This window comes from Populus euphratica, unplaced genomic scaffold (genome assembly GCF_000495115.2).
Source record: "Populus euphratica unplaced genomic scaffold, PopEup_1.0 scaffold5.1, whole genome shotgun sequence".
NCBI classification, from domain to species: Eukaryota; Viridiplantae; Streptophyta; class Magnoliopsida; order Malpighiales; family Salicaceae; genus Populus; species Populus euphratica.
Window position 1 is genome coordinate 4,154,384 of NW_011499848.1, and position 16,293 is coordinate 4,170,676.

At 37.7% G+C, this 16,293-nt stretch overlaps 3 protein-coding genes and 1 long non-coding RNA gene across 4 annotated transcripts; 1 reads left to right on the top strand and 3 right to left on the bottom strand.

Annotated features, from left to right (window-relative positions):
- Positions 1 to 1,084: 1,084 nt before the first annotated feature.
- LOC105116900 (uncharacterized) lies at positions 1,085 to 3,853 on the top strand. Its single transcript, XR_840637.1, has 3 exons — positions 1,085 to 1,303; positions 1,412 to 1,804; positions 3,500 to 3,853. It is a non-coding gene; the product is annotated as an uncharacterized LOC105116900 (long non-coding RNA).
- A 2,630-nt stretch (positions 3,854 to 6,483) lies between these two features.
- On the bottom strand, positions 6,484 to 10,676 carry AGO7 (Argonaute family protein). Its single transcript, XM_011014411.1, has 3 exons — positions 10,044 to 10,676; positions 8,353 to 9,586; positions 6,484 to 8,201 (listed from the first exon to the last, which is right to left on the bottom strand). The coding sequence occupies exons 1-3, from the start codon at positions 10,435 to 10,437 to the stop codon at positions 6,743 to 6,745; spliced, it is 3,087 nt and encodes a 1,028-aa protein (XP_011012713.1). The 5' UTR covers positions 10,438 to 10,676; the 3' UTR covers positions 6,484 to 6,742.
- A 4,192-nt stretch (positions 10,677 to 14,868) lies between these two features.
- Positions 14,869 to 15,481, bottom strand: LOC105119401 (uncharacterized). Its single transcript, XM_011017543.1, has 2 exons — positions 15,198 to 15,481; positions 14,869 to 15,118 (listed from the first exon to the last, which is right to left on the bottom strand). Exons 1-2 carry the CDS (start codon positions 15,479 to 15,481, stop codon positions 14,869 to 14,871), a joined length of 534 nt encoding a protein of 177 aa, XP_011015845.1.
- Positions 15,166 to 16,141, bottom strand: LOC105116912 (ethylene-responsive transcription factor CRF2-like). The gene has a single exon (XM_011014423.1). The coding sequence runs from the start codon at positions 16,077 to 16,079 to the stop codon at positions 15,516 to 15,518; it is 564 nt and encodes a 187-aa protein (XP_011012725.1). The 5' UTR covers positions 16,080 to 16,141; the 3' UTR covers positions 15,166 to 15,515.
- Positions 16,142 to 16,293: the final 152 nt, after the last annotated feature.

Below are 16,293 nucleotides of genomic sequence, written 5' to 3' on the forward strand. Positions count from 1 at the left end.
TCTCACCACCATCACTATCTCTCTTCCATTGTCATTTCCATCACCACCTTACTAGCATCATCATTCCACCACAACTTTGCCACCATCTTTCTGCCAAGAATCCATTACCATCAAATAATATTTCATGTCATTACTTGCTGAACTTCGAAAAACATGTTAAACATGTCATGGATGTAAAAATATTTTAAGTAAAACAAACACCCCTAAATAACAAGACAACTTGCTGATGTTAGGGTTGAAAAAAAAAGAAAAAGAAATCCTTGCTGGTTATTATCGCCATGTGCTATCTAGAAATGGTTCTTTTTATGACGAACCTCATTTGTCATTACATATCTAGTCCATGGGACTACCATAAAAAAAGAAAAGAAAAGAAAAGCTTGTTGTATAAGTCCTCTGGATTCCATTACGATAACTAAGAGCTGACATGAATTAAATCCTGTGTCATGACGAACCTTATTTGTCATTACATATTTAGTCCATAGGACTACCATGAAAAAAAGAGAAAAGCTTATTGTTCAAGTCCTCTGGATTCCATTAAGATAACTAAGAGATGACATGGATTAAATCCTGTGTTAATAGCGTAAATTGGGACCTCAAAGTGCCTCCGAGGCAGAAGTTGGTGGTGCTTGCCAGGTTATTCTTCTCTTTGAACATTTTGCTTGGCCACGGCTACAACTTATTGGCATTAATTCTGATGAACCCTTGGGCGGGGATACTGGAAAAGGGCTCTGTTTCATTGTGATATAATTATGCAAGTTCAATAATGGGATGAGATTGTAAGAGCTTAAAAGCTTTTGCATAACACATCTGCTTTTGCATCTTCCCTTGACTTCATTGTCCGTGCGTCTGTGTCTCTGTATCATCACTCTTGCCATTGTGTGTGGCTATATCATCACCTTTGCCATTTTCAAGTAGCGGGAATTTTTAGGGTGTTCTGTATTCATTCTCTATAAGAAAAGTGTGTTCTATCCAAACCTCAACGATTCCCTGAATTAATTTCTGCAGACAAACAGAGGAGTACACTTGCCTAATCGCAACAATTAAAGCAAGGATCAAGGTGGTTAGTATTCTTTAGTGATGGTTCATTTTGTTCTATGTTCTTGTTGTTTAAGAAAATAAAAAAGTCACTCCACTTTCTTTTCAAACATCCCAATGCCCCTAGGAAATGCTTTCAGCAGGTCCTTTTTCATCTTTCTGAAGCAGACAGGTTACTGTCCTTTGGTGACTCGTGAACCAAGGTGGGGCATAAACATTACATTAACTATACAACTGAAATGACTTGTGAACCGAGGGCTTTTCGGGTGTGAGTTTTAACCATACATGCCCATGCTCAAAGCACGTGCTGATATGTTTTCTAGCATTTCTTGATAGTTTTTTGGGGTTTGAGAACTATATCATTGGTTGCATGCAGGTTTGTGAGGGGATTCGGGAGTGATTCCAATTGCCAGCAGATAAGTCCTTACCAGAGCGTGTTTTTTAATATTTAAGAGATAAAAGTGTACTTCTACGACTTTCCCTTCTTTCATAATTAATACGGGGAAACTTTGATGGAGAGTGATGTCCAAGAAGGTGAAAAACAAAAGATTCTTTTTTGGGGATCTAGATGATAAGTTTGACCTGGTCGCTTCTCAGTTATTTTTCACCTCTGCAAGCTGTCCTTTCTGTAGTGTTGCTGATTTTACTTTTAACCGTTTTAACCGCTAACGTTTATTTACCAGCAGGAATGCTGTAAAAGCCATGTAACAATGGAGGAATACCCAGGAGTCACAGAACCATGTGGGCAGGAGTTGAATCTTTTAAAATGGTCTGTCGAAAATATTTTTTAGACAAAAGTGGACACCTGTTTTTCAACCATTTTTCATTGTGAATCAAACATTGAAAAATAAGTCAAAAGGAAAATCCAATCAACTTCTAAATACTGTCAATTTAAAAATATTTTAATTTTCATAATTTTTAATATTATCAATTCATAGCATCCACCAACATCATAATTTAACCACCATCATTTTCATCACCAGCTATCATTGTACTAGGAACACCATCATTATCAGTGTCATTACCTATCATCACTTAATTAACCACCAATTCATCATTATTTTTACTGCTATAATTCTCATTTTAATATAGTTATTATTTCGACAATAATCACTGTATCATTTACTATTATTATAACTATTATTATTGTATTGTTATTACATCCATTATTATTATTTTTATCATTATTTAAAAACTATTAATATTTATTTTGTAATACATCCAAACTTTAAAAAATAAATCAATCTTAAAAAAAAAATATTTTTCAAGGAAAAATATTTTATTAACATCCATGGTCTGGGTTTTTAAATATTTTTTAAGAAAAAATTGGCAAAGCAATTGTATCTTAACAGCGACTCGTAAGCTTGCTAGCACCCCTGAGCAAAGATCGTCTGCTACCACCTCTCATACTGCGCCAACCTAGTGATCGCCTATGCTAGCACCCCTGAGCAAAGATCGTCTGCGCCAACCTAGTGATCGCCTGTGGGCTAGCAGTGTGAGTTTTGTGGACTCCGAGGTTCACACGTGGAAAAGCCGGGCAATACAAATTTTGTACAGAATTTACAAGGAACCTGATATCCATTGCTTTTTAATGCAGGCACAGGCACAGGCAAAATCAAGCCCATCTGTATTGTTCAACTCAGGAGTCAGAACCTTTATCCTATCCTTTTAGGGCGGGTTAGGCATCATATATGTGCTCAAAAGAGAAAAAAAGTGAAAACATATATTTATATATAAATATTTTTCGGAAACACATTGACACTCTATTTTCTTTTTGAAGAACTAGAGTTAGAGAAAAAAATAAATTCAAGGGTTATGCTCGAATATAATTTCTTTTATTGACAAAATTGGAAAACCATTTTTTTAATTTTTTAAAATTTATACCGGTTTAAGAAACATATTTTAAAAATTCTTTGCCGTTTTTTTTACAATTTTTCATCATTTTTAAAAGAAATATAATATTTTTTCTCTTTTATATACAAGCACTTTTTAGTCATGATCATGTTATTTTTTCTCTTTTATATACAAGCACTTGTTAGTCATGATCATGTAAAAGTTTAAAAGTTTAAAGTTATATATTTTCTACATCTTTATATTCACTTAGTTTCATAAATTTTATTTTTATTACAAATATAGTATAAATATGTTTTTAGTTAACAATATAACTTCCTCATGGTAATTTTAATTTTTAATTTGAAAGAAACAAAATTAATATTCCACAATAAAATGATCACAAATATAAAATATTAAAATGAGTATTATAAATTATGGTTTTGATTCTTAGTGAAAAACATTTGTAATCTTGATGAGTTTTTACCACTCTGAGCAAATATTTTTCATATTTTTATTGAAAAAACTCCAAATAGAAAAAAGATAGTCATCTGAATTTTTTTTCCTTCCTGGCATGTGACTGGCAAACTGGTCCTTAGATTGATTCCCACCTGAAACAGGGTTTGTTTGTTAGGATGGATGCCAGTGGGAGAAGATGCCTCATCGTGAAAAGAAGCAACTCTGGGATTGGACAGCACGGAGGAGATGAATTCACTCGTAACCATCACCAAACAGCTGATGCCTACAGCGCTTAATTATTTCATGCATTGGGCAACAGTGGGTTCTGGGATGATTTAACCCATCGGGTCATTAACAGTGCGGTATAGTGAAAGCAACAAGCGCATCGCTGTCATTTTAAGAACTTTGATTGGACTGAACTGATGGGATGGGACCAATAAATGCAAGAAAATAACTTATCGTTTTATAGGCTGTTTTTACTACTGTTTATGTATTAATACTCTCCACGGCCGTGGCTGTGCGTGCTGTGTCTGTGATTAAAGGCTTGCTTTCGCCGACAAGAGGAATCAATTCACGGCCACTTCAGATATATTGAGGACATGCTTTTCTTTTTCTCTGCTGCGTAGCCACCCATGTACGTGGTTATATGACACTCTTTTATTTTGTTTAGCAGATCATATATATAATGCAGGCAGTTGGTCCACCCTTATCGAGCAAACTTTCCGATGATCAGCAGACAAATTGCACTAGCAAGAGTTTTGTTTAATGTCTACATGAATCCCAAGTGCTATGGTCAGCACAGCTTATTGATCATAATTAAGTCCCACCATTAACTTAAATATTCTACCTATTTTCTCAGGAGAGGAGCCTGCGTGTATACAGTACAAATTATTGCAGTACTTCAACAGGAATTTTACCAGTGCTTGGGCATTTCTGTGTGTGCGAAATCAGAATATTGATGACATGCACTGTTCATTTAGCTTAACGAGGACGAGAAACTTGCAGCTTCAGAACTAGATATACCAAATAATGAAACGGCTATATATGACCCGTTATAGCTCAGCTGATGATATATCACGTGGTTCTTTTTTGGGTAATTTTTTCCATGTCCAGAAGGGTATTCTGCAATTTCATACCTTTTCTTAGAATGAATGCGGAAAGAAGAAGAAGAAGAAAGAATGAACTGAATTAAGATCCAGGTTTTATATTTATCATAATCTATAAAATCAATGCCTTTTCTATCTGAAACAACAAAAAAAAAAAGGAGGAAAACTTGTTGAGGAATAAAATTACTATCATGAGCCTATAATTTGAGATAAAAAAACAAAAGTTTTTTCAAAGACAGTATTGTAAATTTATAAGGAATAAAATTACTATCATGAGCCTATATTTGAGATTAAAAAAAACGTTTTTTCAAAGACAGAATTGTAAATTTAGAGGTTGTGTTTGCTTCAGAAAATAGTTTTATAGTTTCCATCTCTAACTTTTTATTTATTTATCATAAGGATATTTCTCCATGAAAAAATGAAAAACGTATTTATTAGTTCATATTTTTTAAAATAGAAAACAAGAAAATTATTTAAATCATCTTAAAAATAATAAAAGAAATGAACATAAAAATTAGGTGAACCAAACACGGCCCGTATTTTATAAATATTTAATTCATGTACATAATTATTTAATATGAACATAAAAATTAGGTGAACCAAACATGGTCCTTATTTTATAAATATTTAATTTTTTTAATAGGATTGGAAAATTAAAAAAATACGAGTATCCAAAAAATAATTCTTGTTTTTAATTAAACATATTTTTTTAAAAAAAATATTGTGAAATTATTTTTAAAAAAAGCTAGAAACTTTTCTACACTAAAGAAAACTTTCCTTCGGGTCACTCTCCCTTGTCACAAACAAGATATTTTTTTTTTCGAGATTTGTGTTTTATTTTCTTCATCCTAACTAAAAAAAATGTTGGAATGATAAATTCATTTCAATAGATTTTAAAAAATATTCTGCCCGGTAAGGCTGTGACAGCGAGTGCCAGGCTTATCAGCCTTTACTCAACGAAGAAATAAAACGAGAACAAAAGAGAGCTGGTGCACGTGTCAGATTTTGTGTGGGACCATGCATAAGTGGTCCCGTAGTGGGGCTAGTCTTTTGCTGAGTTCTGTTCTGTAGGGCGCGCAGTCCCACTGCCAAGAGTATACTCTCTGATGAAAACAGAAGATATTGAAAAGATCAATGGCTGGCTGGTGCGTCATCAGATATTGTTTGTTTGTTTTACAGTGAAGGAGAGACAGGACCGATGAGACAAAAGGGAAACTCGAAAGACAGACTCCACTGTCTTTACTTCATGACCCATACTTATCTTTCCCTTTTCCCTGTCTCATGAGCTCACTATTGTCTCAATTCAATTGGGTTTGGGCTGGCTAATCCTGGCTGTTAAATGAGCTGGTTGGTTTTTATGGACCATTTCTTCTCTTTCAGGGTCCTACAACTGTCCTCTCTTTTGTTTTCCTTGGTATTTTATATCTGGTGTTTGTTTCTTTTAATTTCTCTGGCACATAACATGAAGGCTGCATGGGCTGTATTTTTTTTTTCCTTTGGTTCCTGATCAGGTGATCATCGTCACACATTTCCTGAAGTCTTTTAACCACTTCCATCCATCCAGATGTAATAATTAGTGTAAATCTTATAGTTAGCAAATATAATTCACCAATTTAATCTACTTTACATGAAAAAATTATTTTAATTCAAAAATTTAAATTATTACTTGAGATTTTAAGATATAATTTATATTATTTTCTAATATATTATTTTTTAATAAATCCTCTCAGTGAAAATTCTTTAAACTTAAAATTTGTATAGATTTATATTATTTTATATTTAATTTTTTATCAAATAAATAAAAATAATAAAATTTAAATTTAATATCATTTAATAGTCAAAACATATCAAATAAAAATAATAAAATTTGAACTTAAATCGTCAAAATATACCATATAAAATAACCATTTCAACTCAAAAATTTAAGTTTCAACTCAAAAATTTAAGTTGATAGTTGAAATCCCAACATATATTCATATTATTCTTTAACACCTGTTTGGTATCTTAAGGTATGAGTTTTGCGTCTTCGTGGAAAATAAGTAAAGATGAAGAATGGCGCTGTTTGTGCATGTCTCTGCCATTCAGACAACTTCCTGCGAAACAAGAACATGCGTCATAGTTCATTGACAAAGAAATGCACAACTCTTGGTTTCTTGTTTTGCTACGAGGAGGAGGTTCTTAACATCATGCAAGTTCTAAGCGTCGGCATCTAGCCAACTTAAGTGATAAATGGGCTGCGCTACATTTGGAGCTAGGTGCTGTTTGTATTGATGCCAGTCATTAATTGAAGAATTCATAGGCTTAGACAAAAATCAGCAGTAGAACATTAGCTTCTTTAAATTTTCACTGAGCTTTGGTAGAGGAGCTGCCTTTGGTGGGGCTGCTCTTGAGATTGTAGAAGCATTTCTCATGGAAGCCATGCACTCTGATCGCTCAAGGTAAAGTCTGCCTCTATATGCAGCCAAGTGAGCATAGTAAGCTGGAGGCACTAAAGAAACTGGCTTGGTGCACCTTACAAATGTGTAGCACAGATTGTAAACCAACTTCTGTAGTTCATCAGAAGTGAATTGGTTCTCATCCCACAGGACATGGTAATGTGTTGGCTTGCTTGTACCTTTCACTCCCCAATGGCTGCATAGATAGAAATCAAATTCCTTTGGATGTGTAATCACAGTGTCCACGACAGTCCCAGGGGGTATATTTTCGTCAGAAAACTGGTTCTGAGCTGAAGATGGATCAGTTTCATTCGGAAACAACCTTGTGTGATGTCTCTTCTGGACTACTGCAAAAGTAATGGGAGGTCTATAACCAGGGAATCTAGAACAAGCTTCTCTAATGGCTTGCAACTCCTCTTTAAGGACCTTATAAAATTGGGTTTCGCTTACCCCGTCCCTAAAGAATATAATTCTTTTGGGAAGTTCATTCAATTCTTGGTAAAAGTCGTATAGTAATTCTTTCACCATTTCACCAAGGTCTTGGATGATTTCTTGTCGATGTGTTTGCGACCTCATTCTTGAGACATACTTGTTTGCTGCAGGCCAGTTCATGCTACCAACCACAGCAGCAACAGATGGACTGATATCGTCGAGCGGGTGAGGATGAGTCACATCAGCTCCCATGAAGATCACAGGTTCATTGGAACGAAGGAGGCGAGGAATCTGAGAGGGTAAAGAATTGTATAAAGCAACTGTGCACCCACCAACTTTGGCATTGATCTTGAGAGCCAAATTAGCCAGAAATTGTGAGCTCAACTTGCCAAGATTTGAATACAAGCAGCATTGGGTGACGACACCAACACTTGTCTCTGCTATTCGCTTCAAATCTGCGTACCCTTTGTGTTTCTTCTCCATTACGCATATAATCAGCTGGAGATTGTTTGATGCGGCGCTGTGGATCTTCTTGAGTTTTGATTCCAGAAGGGAGACGTTATTTAGCACCTGAGTTGGCTCATATTGAGGTTTAATCATTGTGTTCTTGTTAAGGAAGATGCCTAATTGTTCACACCTTTGAGATAGCTGGTTTATGAATTTTGGAATGCTGGACTTCTGATCAAGGGTGCCTCCAAAACTTATCAGTGCCCACCTTTGGATTCTAGTTCCTTCAAAGACATGGCTATCCAGCAGGTTCCACTGGCAATCATGGCGAGAAGGAATGAGATCTCTTACATGGCCACCATCACCAAGTCTCAGTTTTGGAGGTTGAAGAATTCTGCCGCTCAATCGTGTCATTTCTCTTGAAATATGAAGTTTGAATTCTCTTCCCTGGCTTCCACTGTTAAGAAAAAGGTTTACAAAGTTAGAAACAAATGAGTGAAGCATCTAAAAAACCCAAAAGACCGAGTGAAAATATTAGTTTAAATGAACTTTCAAGAGACACAAGAAAAACTTTCGCTGGAGCATTCTTTTAGCACTTTTGGAATCACCTTGTTGGGCCAACAGATCCTCGCATGACTCCATCTATGATGGCTTTTCGTTCTTTTGGTCTTTGGCAGCCCATCTTAAGTATCCTTGCAGTCTGATCATCAGATAGCTTCCCGAGAAACTTCTGGCCTTCACAAATCATACAAAGTTCCATAGGAAGATAACATGGTTTGCTCCTACTAATCTGCAAGCATGGTAAGTTTCTGAATTGTATATCGTAGTTGTAGTGATCCTTGAAGTAATTCAGCAACCTCAGATTTTTTCCATCCCTGTCAGAAAACCAAAGATTTTCTGTCGCTTCCTCAGTTAGGCCATAAACCCGGTATCTCTGAACAGTTTCCCTGTGACAAACAAAGATCCTGATGTTCTTTAAGGCCTTCTCCACTTCTTTCCTTTCTTCACCAACGAAACTTCTTTTTTTCCTTTGAGGAAGGTCCCGAAGAAATTCTAGACGCTTTTGCAGGTAGTGAATTACTCCGATACTTTCATGAAAAGCAGTCACAGAGAAATCCACATTGAGAGCTAGCCCTTGTTGAGTTGGCCTAAGACTTTGAAAGAACCCTCTTAATGCAACCGCTCCACCTCCAATTTCTTTAGTTCCTCCCATTGAACTAGAATACAGTGATCTTCCCACAGGTATACATCTCTCCATTGGACTCTCTCTCAAAACAACATCCAAAGCATGCAGATAATCCTGAGGCAGAGGGATCCAATCATCGCCTTCCTTGCTCAAGTAGCGACTCAATTCCTTGCCATCCAACTTCGAAACAAGCTTGATATTTATTCGAAATAGTTTGAGCTGTTGATGCTTCTCTTGCAAGAAATTGAATTCTCCAAAAGGCAGTGATGACTTACTAGTTGGGATTGGGAGGCTAACATAGAACTCAAGCCTATCCTTTTGGAATTCAACAGGACTGTAAAGACTTTTTCGGCCATCGTAGGCTGGAAGAGCACCAGAGAGCACAGCTGAATTTTCCTTCACCAGTTTTTGCTTGATCATCCGGGCAACCTCCCTGGAAGGATTAGGAGAAATTTCCACATTGTAATGGAAAATTCGTTGCGAGGAGTCGAATTGAACAGGGAAATGGTTGGCTAGGAGAGTAATAACTGATCCTTCTACCCCACCAGAATCCGGTCTCCTTGCAACCACTAGTGATTGTGTGGTGGCACTCATGACTTTCCTTCCACCATCTCCTTTAAGAGGCCGATTCTTCTGTTGCTGAAGCCCCTCAAAAGCTGTTCATACATGGTGAAAAATATCCGTAAGTCAATGGAACTAAATTCAACCACTTGGGTATGGTTTGGTCTCATACTAGATCATCTAGAACAATAAAATCAAGAACATTATAGCATTTGAGTCCTATTTATTATAAGTAAAAGAAAAAATCTGTTTGGAAATTAGATTAAATATCTTCATTATTCTCCTTTTGTAAATAATTAGATTCCTCATTGCTGATTACTCTATACTACTTTAATGTACCCAAGGAGATTAAAATGAAAGAGCTGTCATAATTTAATAACTCGGTAGTATAAAAGCTCAAAGCAAAAGAAGTACTTCTCTAGAGTCCTTGGACAGAAACAATAAATATAAACTTCCAAGGGACATACATGCATATAATGGTATCACAAGAAGAACAAGAAATAACTGAAAAAAATTACGAAACAGAAGGTGGTTTCAGATTAGTAATGTTACCTGGTGAAGTTGTGACAGCTGGGCCTTTGGTATCAGAGGAGGTAGGAGGAGCGGGGGAAGGAGGAGGGGGAGGGGGATTATTGAGCTTGCATAAAGGTTTCTGCAACTGGGTTTTCGATATAAAGCTATGGTTTTCAGGGAGAGGCGGTGTTAGAGCAAGCTGGAGAGGTATTGGTGGAGGCAAAGGAAGAAGAGCTGGGTAGTAACCCGGGTACTGGCTATGGTTAAAGAAACCATATTGATTTGAGTATTGCAAGAGTTGGTGCTGATAGTGATAGTGATACTGATACTGATACTGGTGATAATGATGCCTGTGGGTGTTGGTCCTTCCTCTGAAAGTCCTGGTCTTGGTGGTGCATTTCTTGTTACCACTGGACTCTTCTGTCTCTTCCATGACTTCGTTGTGAGAGAGCGAAACAAAACACGGTGAGAAAAAAGGACTTTGCTTCTCATGAGAAGCAAAAGGAAAGAGAAGACATGGGCTCCTTTTGCAGATATCAATGCTGGAGTGTCTCAGAGGGAACTGTAGTTAAGGCAGAGAGAGAGAGAGAGGAGTTTGGGTTTTAGCTCCTGAGGTTCTTTGTGTCTGGTTCTGAAGAGGGGTTTAATGTTGCCGAAGTAGTGAAGTTCAAAGGAGGGTGTCTGGGCTGGCTTTAAAGAAAGTTAAAAGGCCCCACTCATAAAATGGGTAAGGATGTTTTGTAGTTATTGCAATCTGTGTGTGTCCGAAGCATATCTTAAGGTTAGTAGGGCTACTGATATACCCTTTATGATGCATTGACTAGCAGTCACTCTTTTTCCATTAAACTATCCTCGCCTCTCTTTTTTTTTTACCCTCTTCTTTCCTGATTCTGATCTGAAGTCAAATGGGGTGAGGAAAAGCATACATTTTATTAGGAGGAAATTATTGTCAGCTGATAGCTACTGGACTTTCATGTCCTTTATATCTTACAATTTATTTCTTTTTCCCTTCTCCTTATTTACTGCTGAGTATTTTAGCATCATCTTGTTGATCATCTTCATCATTGCCATCCACTTGCATTGGATGAATGGACTCGGACTAAATTGTAGCCATGTTTCATCTATTGGGACCACTTGGCGGACCAAAAAGTGGTGAGGGCTTGGAGACATGACAGAAGCACAAGCAAACCGAGCTACCCAGTTTACTTCTTGCTAGTGCTGTGTGCCTACTGCCTGCCTACAAGTAAAGCCCCTGTGCAAATTCAAAGAAATCCCAATTCCAGGCCCTAATTCTTGAATGATGTGTTTATCTACCGACAATCCTAATTACACAACCAAACCAGAGGTGGTTTTTCTTCTTGAATGATGCTTAGATCTACCAACAACGCTTTTATGGACTCTTCTGCAAAAGTTGCCCGGTATGGAAGGGGATATCCAGACCTCCTCATTCCTCATGATGTGTTGTGTGTCTAATATCCTTTGACATCAGTAGGGTTATTATGAATGCGAATGTGCTGTTCCTCCCTCTCCCCTCTCTTTCTGCGGTCGGTATTGAACATACATGCATGATACATAGGCGTGGGGAAATCACTTATCCCCTGCCTCTTCACCATAAACAAAAGCTAATTCTATCAGGCGGTAAAGATCAGTATCACCAAAACTATCCTCGAATACAAAAAGACCAGCTCAACGCTGTATTTGTTTTTGTTTTTGTCTAGCCATGATCTGTTCACATGGTATTTATTCTTACCTTCGGCCTCCCCTTTTGCCTAAACTTTTGTTAACATGATTAATGGAGGTGGGGATGAGATTGGGGGCCATTCATGCACTTGGGAAGGTGGGTCTTTCCAAATATTTTTAAGGATAAACATTGTTGGAATGTGGTGATGGGACAATATCATTAGTGTGGAGCCTAGGATAATTCAAACCATTTTTTTTCCTTTACAAATCTGGACCACATCATGCCCACTAGCATCGTCCACTGCTCTTGTTTATATGAATCCTTCAAGACTTCAAGATATTGACAAAAACAGAAGATTGGTCAAACAATCACAGTTTCCAAGTTACAATAAGGCAGACATGTGGCACCATGATATTCCTTGCTGAGCCATTGTGTCACAAGACGACTGCCTGTCTAGAGGAAAGAAGTTTTACTCAACTCGTTAACTTTGATTCGGAAGTTTGTAATTATCTTCACTGAATTAGACTCCCAAAAAAAATAATTCTATCACCACTCTCACCATAAAAGTTGTGATGATGGGTTTTTTAAAATCTTGTATTGCTTTCATTTCTCCATTTTCTATTATTGAGCTGAGTGAAAAGGATCAATTGTGATTGGTTGCATTCCCCAAAAAACATGTTCTTACCAAGATGATTTCATAGGCTTAATAATTCTTGTTGATATAACTCCATCCTTTTCCTCTAGGCATCATGCTTTCACACCAGAGATTAATGATTCCTAGTCTACCATATTGGCACTGTAAATCTTTTTTTTTTTTGTTTGACCGTTATATAAGATTAAAGAAAGGGTGCAGGTCTCAATCAGGGGGCTACGGGGAAGATAGGCCTCCTAGGAAGGAGACAGATAAAGAGAGAAAGGCATGTAAATCCAACAGTATAAATGAATCCACATGGTATAGAAGAACCGATGATGTAAGCTTTGGTAGTTAACACATGGTTTGGACCATAATCAATGTCAAAAAGTTCAGGGGTGGAAGAAGGCACGAGGCAGGCAAGAGAAGCTTTGAATGTTGATTCGGGGGCCCAAAAGCAGGACACGATGTATTCTATGATGCAAATTAAATACGGAAAAAACTATGCAAATGGGGTTGAGGAGGAGCTCTCTCTCTCTCTCTCTCTCTGAACGAGAGGGGGGGTTACAAGATAAAGTTTCCCAAAAATAAAGTTGCACTTAAAAGCGTGATTATTCAAACACCCTCTGGATCTGCTAATCAGTGAGATACATGAACACATTTTTCATGAGCTGAATCAATGGTTTGGAGTAGTTCTCACCCTTTGGACAATGAGAAGACTATATTACTGCAACCAAAATGATCAAACGAAAGCAGCACGCATGGTCAGTTAATTGCAGCCACATCTGTCCAAGATCGTTGTCCAAAGGGTTAATATTTCTGTTGATGACATTTGCATTCTCTTTCTACCTGAAGAAATTGTTTATGGAGTTGTTAGCCGGCGTGTCCTGCATCCCTAACACCTCAAAGAAATGAGGGTTTTTTTTTTTTTTTTAACTCGTAAAGCACTCAAGGGCAGCATTGCTAGATCAAAACAACCTTAAGCAATCCCCATGGAGAGCTAAGGATCCTCGGGTTATATCGCTGCGCTTTCCTAAGCAAAACCATGATTACGGTGCCTCAATTAGAGCATTTCAATGGTTTAAACCCTTTTCATGAATGGTATAACAAAAAAATTAGAGAGGACGAATTCTAATTTCCAATCATGTATTGCTGCTGGTTCAGGTAGAGATAAAACAGATACGTGTGTGTGTGTGTTCATGGCATTTACTTTCAGACATGGCATGTTCAACATTCAGGAGATATTATAATACTAAAACCAACCATTGGAAATGACATACTGAATTCTTTTTTCTTGATCGTTAATGGATGCCAAGATGGCTCCTTTTGTACCATAATGCGGTGAAAACAATCCCAACAGATGCAGTGGCCCGGTTAGTGGGTGTGGACACAAGGGGAAAGAAATTCAAAGTTACACTAAGGCTGGAAAAAAGAAGGATTGGTTAGATAGTTGGCCATGACGAAGGAAATAAAATCTATCAGCTGTCACACAGATTGTTTGCCTGTCATGCTAATGTCTCAGAATATGTCACATGAATATTTGCATTTCTATTTTATGCTCCTAGATGTTCCTTTTTATCCCCACAATGGCATCACCTCTTTTAAGTCATGCACCTTTGCAAAAAAAAAAAAAAAACACAGCATTATTGAATATGCTCTGTAGCCATTAATTTAGTGTTGAACTTGGTACCAAACAGAAACATCTTAAGGTCTCTCCCTCACTTTCTCTAGGTAAAGTTGTAAAGCAAGGTGGCAACGTTCCATAAATATGATTTAGGTAAATGGAAGGAACTAAACTTTTGACAATCTGCACCAAGACTAGGAAAAGTCTTGGATCATCACATTAATTAAAGTTAACTAGCTTCTTTATCTTACTAATTAGGTCATACAAATCTTGAATGTACGGAAAGTTGAGCAGATTGAGAAGATCCTGCTGGAAATCTATTAGAGGATCATGACCACACGCATAGTATCCGGACTATTTTTAACTCAAACCACCTTTGAAAAACTGAAGAGGCAGATATTAATCATGATTCAAACCAATAAAAGAAGCTATTAATGATGCTTAACCTCCCGATTGGTTTAAAAATTAGGCTTATGGATATTGCGGGAGCAATGGATATGCTCAAGCATATTGTGGAATGAGAGGACCAATCTTGGGTTTGGTTCCTAAATCTTATTGTAATTAGAATATGAAAATGAAAGTACAGTGTAATTATACAAGGTGATTAACCACCTAGCTTTTTTCTGGAGGCAAGCGACCTCCTTCTCCTTCTAGCAGAGCTGTTTGGTCTGCTTTAATTCGTGCACATGGGGGATACAACTCAATAATCCAAGAGGGTTAGCAAACCTGGCGCCTAAAGCATGGCGTCATGCCTTCAATTAGAATTAGATTCGTTATTGATCCCTGCATTGTATCATGAATCAAAAAGAATCAACGCTGAACTGCAATTGCTGCTTATTTTTTTGCTTAATGAAACATGAAGAATTCAGGCTAGGTTGCTAAAAAAAATAGCACTGACACTATTAGCTTATGTTATGATCAATATCCCCTAAATAATATTGAAGCAGATAGGAGGAAGATCCAGCGAGCTCCAAAGAGACAATTCACCACCTTCCTTGCTCAATGAAGAGGGAGAAGAAGACGGTCTTTCTGTTGGTGCATGTGGAATCCCAACTACTTCTTGGACCTCCTCTTTGACATATTTTCCCTTTCCATCCCTTTTCTCTTCCTCTCTAAGGTTAGAGGGCATATCATATCCACAAGTTGCCACTGCTGGCACTCCTGATCTGAATGCCAGCCTTAAACATTCGGATACCCCATTATAGGCATAAAGAGAAGCCGAGAACTTGCGTTCATGCTTTCATGATCTCTCCTAGCATTGGTGGCTCGTCCCCGTTATGTTCCTGCTCCATTGGCTCCATCATCTCCTGTGCTATGTCAAATGGAGGATGGTAGCAAGATGATCCTAATGCATCATCAAGTTGAAAATCAATCAGCCTCATATCAATCTCTTCTTCTCCTCTCCCTTCTTGCTGTTCACTTTGACCATTGCCATCAATATCACTCCAGTTATCATCTACTTCAAATGCGCCTGTTTTCCTATGATCTTCTGTGGTATAACTAGATTCAAAGCAACCACTCATGTGATCACTAGTAGTCATAGTATCAGCAGTGCTATTTGCGGTATCACTATTTTCAACGACCAGGCATTTCGAAGAAGTGATCGAACTGATTTTCTTCCACTTCTCTTGCTTTTTGCTCCTCTTGGTTAACAGGAAAAGCGGTAGTTGGTATCAAGGCATTGTTTCTAGCTTTAAGCCTTAACAGAAGGTTGACAATCTTTAGGGGAAGAGCTGGCTTTGAACGAGAAGATGGGGAGCAAGGCCAGAAATTTTCGTTCGAGTATATATTAGCTCCACGAAGCAAGCAAGCTGCTTCGTCATAAGCTCTTGCGGCTTCCCCAGCTGTATCGTAAGTCCCCAACCACACTCTAATCTCTTGAATTGTGTCTTTTATCTCTGCCACCCATCGCCCTGACGGCCGCTGCCGCACCCTAGGGTATCGTTTTCGAGCTCTCCGAACTCCATGGAGTGATCCAGCCTCCTCTATCTTTTGGTCCCAAGCCATGTTTCCATCATTGCTTACCTTTTCTTCTTCACCTTCGCTTGCCTTTCTCTCCCTCGCCATATTCCTGATCCTACGATTCTTCTCTAATTCAAACTCTTCCTGTTTTATTGACAAATAATGTCGAGGTTGCATGTAAGCTTGCTATTTGCGTTATGTGCACTGTTTTGAGAGGTGTATACAAGGGCGAGGAGATGCTGTCCACTAGCATACGAGGTTTGTGAATAGTCAGGAATCATACTGCCTGTAATTACCTCGTTGTTCCATTTTATTTCGGCTCTCACTCTATATATATATATATATACGCAATACCATACTGAGATATCCCTTTCAACAAAGAGGAGAATTG

Coding starts and splice junctions, on each gene's coding strand:
- LOC105116912 (XM_011014423.1), bottom strand. CDS start 16,079: ATGCAACCTCGACATTATTTGTCAATAAAACAGGAAGAGTTTGAATTA.
- AGO7 (XM_011014411.1), bottom strand. CDS start 10,437: ATGGAAGAGACAGAAGAGTCCAGTGGTAACAAGAAATGCACCACCAAG. Junction 9,587..10,043: donor AGCTGTCACAACTTCACCAG/GTAACATTACTA, acceptor ATGTATGAACAG/CTTTTGAGGGGCTTCAGCAA. Junction 8,202..8,352: donor GGATCTGTTGGCCCAACAAG/GTGATTCCAAAA, acceptor TTTTCTTAACAG/TGGAAGCCAGGGAAGAGAAT.
- LOC105119401 (XM_011017543.1), bottom strand. CDS start 15,481: ATGACTACTAGTGATCACATGAGTGGTTGCTTTGAATCTAGTTATACC. Junction 15,119..15,197: donor AACGGGGACGAGCCACCAAT/GCTAGGAGAGAT, acceptor CGAATGTTTAAG/GCTGGCATTCAGATCAGGAG.